Source organism: Alligator sinensis, unplaced genomic scaffold (genome assembly GCF_000455745.1).
Source record: "Alligator sinensis unplaced genomic scaffold, ASM45574v1 scaffold645_1, whole genome shotgun sequence".
NCBI classification, from domain to species: Eukaryota; Metazoa; Chordata; order Crocodylia; family Alligatoridae; genus Alligator; species Alligator sinensis.
The window spans coordinates 796319-808262 of record NW_005842586.1 but is presented as its reverse complement, the minus strand read 5'-3'; the positions used below and the strand labels follow the sequence as shown (position 1 = coordinate 808262).

Sequence of the window (11944 nt, the reverse complement as noted above, 5' to 3'; positions counted from 1 at the left end):
GTGCTGAAAGGAGAGCGAGCCGCGCGTCACCGGGGTCCCCCCGCTGGCAGCCCCCAGCATTTAGGGTCCAGGAAGCTCGGATTCAGGGGCTGTGCCCACCCCCACCCCGCTCCAAGACTCCGTCCAGTCCCGATCCCAACAAACTGTCGGCTTCCCCCACGTGTGTCTCTCCGGTGCCACCGGTGCCTCTCTAATGACACGCTGAGTGGAGACGAACATCCTTGTGTTAGTTTTAAACTTACTGCCTTTTGAAAGGAAAAAAGGCAGCAAGTTCCCCTTCCTTCCCTTTGCTTTTCTCCTGCTCATATCGTGTTTTAAAGATGCAGCCGTGGCCCAGGAGCCGGCACTTCCCGGCAGCCTTGAAATCAGCTGAGCTCCTTGCATGGGGGTAGGGATGCATCTGTGATTTTTTTTTCTTTCAAAAGGCAGACCCACTTTAATTTTAGACACTCCAGCTTCTGTAGAAGCATGGCTGGGCATTTGCTGTCTCCTGTTAAAGTTGGAGTGGAAAGCTGTGTTTGAAAAATATTTTCAGTAAAAGTTTTCATGGTTTATAACACTCTCCTGCTCAATTCATTGCCTGTTACACTTGAACCTGATCTAGGGTGACAACAAACCATTAGCGGACGAAGTTAGCAATCTTCACACAGGCGATCTAATATTGACCGCAGAGTTTTGGAAATCATTCTGTGTTGCAGCCTTGAAAATGTACTGTAATTTCCCACATTCAGAATAGTTTGTGATATTTTTAATCGGTCTGTGAAAATACCCAACTGCAGTTCTATTTAGTTATGAAGATTTTTGGGACAAAGAAAGCTTCTTTTAAGGGAATGGATATATCTTGGTCACAAAATCATAATATATGCAAGTTATCTGATGAAGGTCAGATGATGTATGGTGCTTCTACAGTCTCAGGGGTTATCAACAAGACCATCATAACTTTAGGTTTTGGTTGTTAATTGGGACTGAAACATCATATAAATATTGATCTTCTGTCTTCTGTGTTCTTATAGCTGTGGCATCAGTCAAACATTTTGACAGTGGCACTAGCCAAACTAACAAAGACCGGGTTTTCTTGTTTCTTACTTGGGCAAAATTACTGCTGACGTTAAATTATGCCTGATAAAATATAGATTCTATAAAATATCGAATTAGACCCTGACTAAATTTTAATATGAAGCATGCATTTTAAGCAGGTAGGATAAAGATGGAAAGGATTATATTAAAGGGGTCTATTCTTCTTCCCGTGGTTATAATTATGCAATTTCCATTAGCACAAATGCTCCTTACATGATATATGGAGAGGTGGATGGATAAGTTTAATGGAGCCTGATCCTAGAACACTTGCTCGAGCAACTTTCTATTGACTTCAGTGGGAGTTTTGTCCCATTAGAGCTTGCAGGACCTGATCTTATAGGTTTTTTTTTTCAACATATCTCCCAAATGTTTTGGATTGGACCCATTGCCAAAATGCTCTTAGTGCTGACCAGGTCAGTCCCTTGTAGCAGATATTCACTTTTAAGTCAACATGTGTGTGAAAAAACTGTGCCCATGTGGAATCTTTTTGAGGGAAAAAAGAAGTCACCTCTGCCCCTATGTATTGGGTATCTACCTGCATCCTTATGCTCCTGGACAACATATTGTATGTGTGTGCATGCATATACACGCACATATTTGTGTATATTCAAAGATTTCAATGCCAAACTTAGAGAGTGTCTACACAGCAAAGCAAACGTGATTGTAGCACATGTTAGCATACCTGTGCAAGATTAATCTAACTGGCATGGGTAACAATAGCAGTGAATGTGCAATAGCGCAATTTTTAGCATGTGCCAGCAGCTGGAATACAAATCCTCAGAGGACCCGGGTATGTACACTGATTGTTAGCATGCACATGTCACTGCATCTTGACTATTAAAATTACCTGTGCTAGCTCCCGTGCACTGCTACACTGGCATGTGACATACTCATAGCCTCTCAGATCTCTTGTCCAGAAGGTAGGTACATTCCAACTGGGAAGATACAGGTAGCATCGCTGAGCATTAAACGAACATTTTTTTTATTTAATATAGGACAAGAATCAGCTACTGCAGACAAACGTATTTTGTCAGAAATATGGAGGAATAGAAGACTAATGGTATCACAAAATGGGACACGTGAAGAAAAGAACTGTACAGACCCAGGTAAGGAATGAAAGCTTTATGGTATCTTGTAGGCTGTTGAGATCTACTGCATTGTGCAGTCATAACGAAAGCTGCAGTGATGTGTCATTGTGAACATAAAAATGTCAAACTTATGAAAAGGCAAGGCTGTGCCATATAGAGAAAAGGTTTATGAGCAAAGTACTTGGTGATACTGCTAAGCAACTCAAGGGCTTTAGCAAAGGTAATGTTCAGTCATAACGTTGTGTCTAAGGTCTCATGAGGCTCGTCCTAGAGGTTGGATTTCAAAGTACCTTTCCTTCTTGTCATTTCTGTCCAGTTGCTGCTGCCTGTTAGCAGGTTGTGCACTTTTTTTGGAACCATAAGTAGAAAAGGTTACAATGCTGAAATTGCTACTTAATGTAATGGTTTATTAAGGTAACTTATTGTATCAATTGCTGTGAGTTCAAAGCTGCACCAAGCTAAGTTAAAAGAAGCATGTTCAGCTTTTCAGGTTTGGAATGTGTCAGAATTGGCATTTTGGGGAGAGAAGAGATGAGGTAGGCATCAGGGAATTCAGCCATCTTGACATTCATTGTATCTCGCCATTTCAGTCCTGGCCCTGGAACCATGATTTACTGAGGGCTGTAACAGAGGGGTACAGTCTGATGTGAATTTAAGTCCTTAGTGCTTTTACCCTCCATGTTTTTCTGTGGCCTAATTCCCCTTGGCCTCTCTCTGTTCATAGTGCATGGAAGCTGGGACATCTTCCCATATAGCACTAGCCAAACTAATCTTAAATCAGAAATGTTGTCTAAAACCGTAACACCACTCCTTGATCATGAGTTAGGATGGTGGCTGCACCTTCTAAAAAAACAGACAGCACCTATTCTGCACTATGGTACTGACAGCTCTGATTTACTAGAGTTCAGAGTTGTGCAACTGCCTTCTACAGGTACAAGTCTGTTTTAGCTTTAATGTGCAGTTCTAAGGGACAAGTGAAAAAAGTTTAGCTAGCATCAGCAAAGCACAAGTCTTTAGTTATGGTGTCCCAAAGTTTCTTTATAGGCACTGGGTATGCGGAAAGAAATCTGTTTGCTGTTGTGTGCACTTATGTAAACAATTATGATAATGTTGACTATTCTATAAAAGGTGTTGCTATAGAGAAAGAGACAAATAAACATAACTTGAGACGATCTAGGCTGAAATGGTCATTCACTTCATTACACTGGCTGTTATATATATGTACGTTGACCATGTGTCCTGGTTTGGCCAGGAAAGTCCTGGATTTTGTAGGCTAGTCCTGGATGGTTGGTGAAAATTAATACAGAAGTACCAGAATTGCAGGGTCATGGGGTGCAGTCCAGCAGGGTAGAATAGCATGGTATGCCAGGCAGGTGGGCAAGCAGGCACTGTGATAGAGCACTGCTGCCTGCAGCAGAGTTGGGGATGGAAGGGAGTGTGTCCTAGATATCCTTAAAAGTAATATGGTCACCCTATATATATATGTTTTAAAAACTTAATGGAGAAGAATATAAGTTTCCATATGCAACATAGAATGAGAATAAAATCACTCAAGCAAGATTGACAGTCCTGTTAAGAAATCTTGTGCAACCTCCCAAAATACGAGATTGTCTTAAAACTTATGAGATGTAAAAGTATAATTTTGTTATTTCTTTTTTGGATTTTGAGCTTTTAGAGTGCCCTGTTATCCAAAATAGAAAATTATTAAATGTCTCCAGGATCTGGGTCTTTAAGAAAAATACCAAGTAACTTGAGTCTCATATTAAACTTGTGAGCTTGACAAGCATTGCTCATTTCAGATTTTTTCTTAAGTGTTGCCTGCAGTTATTATTTAGATTCATTTATCAAGTAATGTCACAGGAACGTGGCAGCAGCATTTTAGCCACTTCCTGTTGTGCTACAGGTTGTGTGAAGCTTATCTCTCTGTGTCTTTCTTAGGTTGAAGAGAAGACAGACATTCCAAGAGTGATTAGATAGAAGACAAAAGTCTGCAAATAGTAAAAATGTCCCCCCTCCCCCAGTAAGATTTTCTGTTGCTGCTACTCTTGTCTGTCTGAGGGCTGGAAAGTGAAGGCTGCAGTTTAATAAGTGGAAGCTACAGAGACAACTAATATGTAAAAATGAGAGAGTAACATGTGAGTATCTCATATCTCTATGAGATATATAAATAACATCCTCAGAATACAGATGGGGAAACTGAGTTACAGAAAAGTTAAGGAGCTTGACCAAAATTACACAGAATTTTTTCTTGACAAAAACTGGGAATAGTAATCATATTTCCCAAATCTTCATCTTGTACCTAAACCACAAAACCATCTTTTCCATTTTAAGATTTTCTTAAAAAACAAATGAGTACCTAGGCACTGTTATACCCAAAACAACCTCCATTTTTTTCACTTTTTAGAGCACAGGCTATGATAACATATAAGAGGTCTGTACATAGGTACTAGCATGGAAACTGATTATTCCATATCTATCTTAGGCTACTCATGAGTCCCACAGGTGTTTGTATTTGTACATTCAAATATAAAGATACCTTATATAAAACTTTGTTTATGTAGATTTGTTTTTGCATGTGTGCTTGGAGAGACAGCATGTTCATGACCCCTTGGGGAATGCAAATTCTTGCCAGGAGTCATCCACTTGCCACTCATCATGTCACTACAAGGTTGTTGCTGAGCTTCTGTTTTACTAGTTCGCCACATAGTCCAGAGCTTCACTTCACATCTTTCAAGGATCTAAGAAAAATTATGTCATTTATTTACCTTCTTACCAAATTCACATAGTCACTCACATGCAAAAACAATTATTCTAAATTGTCCAAAGTTACAGCTATAGATATGTATAAAGTCAGCAGTTCATGACAGTTGTGACAAAGTCTCATCCTGGCTAATATATCTTGGGGAAAGATTCTGTAACCCATGCCACTAGAAAACAGAGAAGCCTTTACTATCTGAACATGCTTTTTTACCAAAGCAGTTTTTTTTGTATTGTGTTATCTTGAAAACATTATTAATGCTGCTGGGGCATTTCTATATCAGAACAGCAAACACTTTGAAGTCCTGGCAGTACTGTTTAAGAAAAGAACCCTGAGGCTCTGAAGGATGGGGAAGAAAATGAAGAGACATTTATTTGCTAATACTGGAGACCTGGAAAGGGAAAGATTTATCTTAACACTTAGAGGCCAGGTGAATGTTTGAGATGAATGTTGTGACATTCACCAACATCTGAGGTGGTGCTGCAAATCCCTTTTAGCAAGACATGCTCTAGAGGGAGAGGTTAATATATCACCTATATAAATACACACACACAGGCAACAGGGGACTTGCAAGTGGGTAGGATGTAATCAGGTGGAAGACCAGTTATTCCCATAGCAACTCATACTGTGGCCCAACATCAAATATTTAGTCATTAATATATAGCCTGTAGCCATATCAAGCTCCCTCCAAAGCCTGCCTTGTGACATGAAACTCCCTCTCTACTAGAAGTTCCTGGGGCATATCTGGAGAGACAGGTTCCCATGCAGCAATGCTGCCAAGCAGCCAAGAAATTGGAGGTGGAGAGGGTAACAGAGCTACACAAGGGTCTAGGGCTTCTAAGCAAATGGCTCTGAGCCTCTGAAAATCCTCCAAGACCCATACATTCTGGAGACTGAACCGACTGCTTATTTCATGTGGTGTAAGCCCACTTATCTACCCCTTGAACAAGTTTGGGGAACCACCATGATGAGGGAAACTGTGCTCAGTTTTCTTCCATCTCTGAAAAGGCACTTTAGTGGCTTTCCAAGGAAGGGAGTGCTCTAACTCCATGCTAAAGCAAAGGCATCAGAAAGGACTGGTTGTCTTTTGTATCTTAACAGTTCTAATCAGTTTGTAACCATTTTTTTGCCTGCTCCAAACAGTTAGTGCCATCTGCCAACAGTCTCACTAGCTCTCAAAATGCCATCTGCCCATCATGACTGACTTACAGGTTCTATGCTCTGATTGCTTCCCTCTTGCTTCAAAATGTTCCCACAATCTCTGTTTTCTCCAGATCTATGAGTAACATTTCAAGTGCAGTTGCAGTTGTGGAGTGACTGGATGGTGCTGTGTTTCTTCCACTTAGAAACATTCTAGTCATATGACTCAATTGAGTTATATTAGGATATTAAAGCACTTGATTTGAACAGTTTTCTGTTATTGTAAACATTCTCCACTAATAACTGCATTGGAGGGGGAGAATATTAAAATAATTACCAGAGATGAGAAATATATTAAAATACATTACTGTCACTCTTTTAAATAAGTTGGTTGACAGCTTTGAAATTGAAGAATTTATGATATTCTGTCCAGAGACCACTGCATCATATGTTTCTTGAATTGCTACTTTTTTCACCTGGTTCAAAGTGTCTCTGTCCCACTGATAGCGATGGCAAAAATGGGCTATAGATTGGGTGCAAAATAGGGCTCAATCTTAGATTCTGATGTGCACCTTCTCCTAAAATTAAAATACATATTGTGGTACCTTCCTTGCCATCAACGAAGCAAAAGAAGTCACAATACTCATCAGCCCACATACAGTGAGATACAGAGTATTTGCTAACAACAGCTGTGCCTTTCAGCATCCCAGTGTGTAGAAATATCTGAGATAAGAATCTGGCCTACCTGCATAAATCCCAGGTAACTCTGTTGATTTAAATGGTATATACAGTGATTTAACTGAGATCAGAATGGAGCCCTAGTCATTAAGCCTATGTACATTTGAATTATCCAAGCCTTAGACTTTGTAGAGAAACTGAAGAAATTTAGATGTTTTTGGTAATGCACTGCAATTAACGCATTGATATCTCAATCTTACTGCTACAGTAATCAGTGGCAATGTTCATCTTGACTTTAATGCCAACAGGATTGATTCCTAAAAGTAGATTTTATTAAGAAGATAGAAAAATGCCCTTTTGTATGAAAAAGCAAGGTTTTTTGTGATGTACTCACTTCCATCTAAAAGTTGTATTTAAAAAGACTATGCTTAGTTAAATATTCTTTTTTCAGCATTCAGTAAGCATTTTTTCTTTTATTGTTTCAATCATTTTATTTTTGCAATCCTCAGACCCATTTTAATACTTTGAATCAAGAGCATTGTTCACTAAAGCTGAGATAAACATTCCTTCTGTGTTCGTGGAACATACCTTTCATTTTCCCTAGCGCCTTTGTATTTTTTTTAAACAATGGTATAATAATATTGTCTAGATTATATTTCCAATTTACAACTGGAGTGCTCAAATGTTGACTGAATTTTGGAAGATTTGTTTAGCATTTTAATTTAAAAGGTGTAACAAACCACAGTAAGCAATATGCTTAAAAACTTCATTCTCTTAAAATCAGTGGAAATAATACTTGTCAATAGACAGGGAAAGGACATTTTTGATGCTTTGGACATCGAACTGAGCTTGGGGGAGAAGTCCAGATATCAGTTCCTGGATCTGAACCTGATTTTTTGTATGACCTTAATATGACGGGTTTTTTTTATGATCTCAATTCCTCATCTGTAAAATAGGGATAATACTTCTGTCTCCCACTCTTCGTCTTTCTTGTGGGCAGTTGAAATAATGACTCCTCAGGGCCTGAAGACATGTGTTTTTAATGTGTATTTGTAGAATGTCCAGTGCATTCCCTTTTGCTAGGCCTTGATCTCTCAGTAATCAGAACTCTTTTCTTCTGCTAATTGTTTGTCTGCTGCCCCTGGGAATTTCTCCTCCCTCTGATTTCACAGCTCTACCCACTGTTCTTAACAAGCACTGCGCTTGCTTCCCTCCTCACCCCTGATGTAGAATGCCTTGCATTTGAAAACTTGTCTGTTTTATCCCAACCATGCAGCTTGTTCAATAAAAGGTATCACCCAAAAAATCCTTCCTGTCTCTCTGCAGTAACATCAGTAATAACTGTAGTATGCTCTTTGCAAATTCTCCTCTCTAGTCTGTCATAACTACTCAAACGTTTCTATTCTTTTACATATAAAAATAAACAACTATAGTAGCAGCATTGATTTATTGACAGTATGTATATTATGGTGTAATGTTACTTTACTACTATCTCTTAAACCTCCAAAGACCCAACAAGTAGTTTGAGAGCCCTATATATTCTATCTTAGTGTCAGTTCAACCAACATCAAAATAAGGGAATGCACAAAATTCTTGGTTTCAGATACAAATTCCTAGAGGGAGGGAGTAACAAAATACAGCTTGTCAGCTGCAGAAAGATTTACTAACCAGCAATAACATAACTTAGTTCACTTGTCAATTGTCACTTTCTTGTTTTGTAAAAAAAAATGAATCTCAGGACTCTCTCTTGTCCCTGTAGATTCTGAGTGCTAACCTTTATTGATTGTGATCTCATTCAGGTGGTTTCTGTTTCCTAGGTGAGATGGATTTGTGATGATTTAAAGTCACTTTAAGTGGACTTTTTGAAGACAACTGACAAACATTTAATGGCAACTTATTCTTTGCTGTCTCCCAAGGTTCTCCCAATTCTCCCGTTCAGAATTTACCCCTAAATTTAGGTTGAACTTCTGACTTTTCATCCCAGGCTTTGTAAGTGTATATTGAGAGTTACTGAGAGTTAGTCTCTAAGGTGACACCCTGCCCTGTGCTGCAGTATGAAAAAGCTACTCGAGTTATATGAGTAAAAATGTTTTGTTCAGTGTGCTTTCTCTGAAATAATTCATACTGAAAACCCTATTTAGACATGAGCTAAAATTACAGAAACAACTAACCTCCTGCCTTAATTATTCACTTCCCAATTTTTTATTAAAATGGACACCCCAAATATTACAAAGCAATGAAACAAACAGATCTATCTGTGTTTCAGCTTAACCTGGCAGCAGCTTTCCCATGAGAGCTGAGATCACAAGATGAACTCCAGGGTAATTTATACATTTCCCCAGGTCTAGGTGCCAAGATTGCAGGAAGTAGTTAAAAACACAGTAAATAAATCTCTGACTAAACCTGGCCTTTAGAGTATAGTAAACAGCGGCAGAAGAACCAAAAAGAAACACCATTCAATAGATTTCTGTCTATTCTTAAACATAAAAATATTTCATGATGCTGTTATTATTTCATGTGACTCATATTCATTCACATTAGATTTTTCTTCAGTAATAAACATTCTGTATCCTGTCAGTCCTACAAGATAAATCTGTGTTCAGATTAGAAATGGGCTTGAAACCAAACCACAGATCCCAATACATCCCTAAAATGTGGGGAAGTTCAGAACCACATCTGAATTCTATAGTTGAATGCCTTTTCCCTTTTTCTGAGTTGAATCAAAACCCCAGAAGTTTAACTCTAGAATCAGATCTACACTTTTCAACTTATGCCCAACTATCATATTTAGATATCTTAAGTGCTTATATGGCCCCATCACCAGAACAACTGAGCATACTGTACTTGTACTGTCTTTATGCTTGCAGCATTCCTGGGAGTGGAGCAACTGAGACACAGACCGGTTATATAAGTAACTTGCCCAAGGATACATAGGAAATCCTTGGCAGAGCAAGGAACTTCTGGCTTAAGGTCAAAGCAAACTAGTGACAGTCTAGCTGGGATAGGACTGGACTTGAACTGAGATTTTCAGAATGAAAGATAATGAGAAATGGCCTACTACATTGCCATGACTCAACTCAGCCTTAATCAGGAATTAGGTGTGCATATTGTATAAGCACTTCTTCCCTCATGTGGCTGGCTGTTAAACTAAACTCTTCTTTTGGATGTTTCTTCCACTAATAAATGCACATAAAAAATCTGTACATTTTAGCATTGATAAGGCCATATTTTCACATACCTGTCCTTGAGCCTTCCTGTTTTATTTTCATTACTTACTTCTGTACCTTTCTCCTGCCTTTGCCATTATTATTATTATTGTGCCTGACACACAGCCATGTACTGAAGTTAAGATGGAAAGTACTGTCATCTCTCTTTTTGTGTCATGCATAGCTATTATCATACTTCACTCCAGTGTTCTTGGAAATTGGGATTGAAAAGGCGTCATAAATCAATCCATGTGCACGTTAATCCAAACTTCAGAGGTCAGCCTGAGACAAAGTCTTTATGAAACACTGGATTGTTTGACAGATTTTAAAACACTGCATCCATTCTTTGATACTGTAATGATTTATGTAGGTGCCCCTGGCAAGTAGGAAGAGAATAGAGTTTTGCACTGCAGTTTGTAGTCTTGGCTAGTTACCTGTTTGTCTGTTATCATACGGCAGTGGTTTGCCGGCACCACCTTATTTGAAGACAGATAAGGAAGTGACCTTACAGATCATGACTATACTTCATTCTTTTTCTTGCATGTAAGGAAATATATGACATGCAGCAAATGGGGATGACATCACTGGCAGAATGCAGGTGGGGATCAATACAACTGGAAGGTAAAAGATATGATAGATAAAGAGATATTAAATCAAGAAGGGTCATAGAGGAGAAGCTGAGGATTTTGTTGTGGAGGTGGAAGCTGGAGAGGTGTATAAAGATGCAGGAAAGCTACATATTTTAAGGCTAATTCTGACTTGAGAAAAGAAAAGAAGAAGAGAAAAATATCATGCCTTCAAATGCATGTGGATAAGTTCCACTGACAACTTGAATTTGTTGAAGAAAAGACTTAAAATGGCAAGATATCTTTAATTGAACCAACTGCGCAATTGATGCATGGTACCCTTCCTCAAATCTGGAGAAAAAGCAGACACAGCTTGTGTTAAGTAATAGTTTATCAAGAATTGCTTCTTTGCTACTTAGCTCAAGCTGTGTCTCCTCCTTTCTCAGACCTGAGGAAGGTCATCTTCTGCCTGAATGCTTGTTTAAAATCTCTCTCAACTATGCAGTTGTTTCAATAAAAGGTATCACTGCAGAAACATCCTTGTGTCTCTCATATTTCCTCGACCACCGTGGCTACAACATATATCAAAAAGCAATTCAAGATTTATGAAGTTGTATACTCAAAGACTGAGGCACTAAAGGTGTTTTTAGTTTTGGTTCATGACTGTGCAGCAGTATAGGACATTTTCAAAGCCTTCATTTGTGAGCCCATGTGGAGCGAAGCCAATTTATGAAGTCTTGTCGAAAGTACTGACTTGGGGCAGCCACAGGAAGAGGAAGGATAAAACACAGAACTTCCTGAGCACCCACACAGTGCTGGAACCACTGGATCAGGCTTAATTAAAAAACACTTGATTGAAAGAATACTGCTCCCTCAGGAAGTATTGAAGATAGTAAATCTCAGCATTAAAGATAGTAGAAGTTAAAAAAAATCTAATGATACGTTTCTTACTGCATTCACGAATGCCAGTGACTTGGCACAGGGAGACATGATTAGCTGGACTCTAGGTCAATGACTGTCAAACATTTGGGGGTCTGATGGCCCTTTTAAAGTTTGTTATATTCCCATGTACCCCAGTGATTCCATGTTATGGATACAGTACTAAAACGTAAGAAACCAATTTGAGAAAATAATTTATTTTTTCATTTTCTGTTATTAAATACATACTTTGAATTACCATATTTTGTCACATGTAACCCACATCTTTTGCCTCCAAACCAGCTGGGGAAAATTGGGGTTCACATTATATGCGAGGAAAAGGCTCCCCTTGGGTCCAGACATTTGGCGGTGAGGAGGCAGAGTGGTGGCAGCATCAATTGTTGTGGTACCCAGGTCTTTCTCCTGTGGTCATATCCTGCTCACTAGCTCAGGAGCCAGGTACTGGGATGAACTGATGTGCTAAGCCCAGGACCATATGCTGGGTCACACCTG

At 39.0% G+C, this 11944-nt stretch overlaps 1 protein-coding gene across 2 annotated transcripts in view; it reads left to right on the top strand.

Moving 5' to 3' along the window:
* Positions 1–2076: 2076 nt before the first annotated feature.
* Positions 2077–11944, top strand: part of SLC24A4 (solute carrier family 24 member 4) — a 163305-nt gene continuing 153437 nt past the window's right edge. For both annotated transcript variants that reach the window (XM_014524266.2, XM_006032804.2), the window contains exon 1: positions 2077–2183. In XM_014524266.2, the coding sequence (XP_014379752.1) occupies positions 2135–2183 (49 nt within the window). In that variant the 5' untranslated portion in view covers positions 2077–2134. The remainder of the gene's footprint in view (positions 2184–11944) is intronic.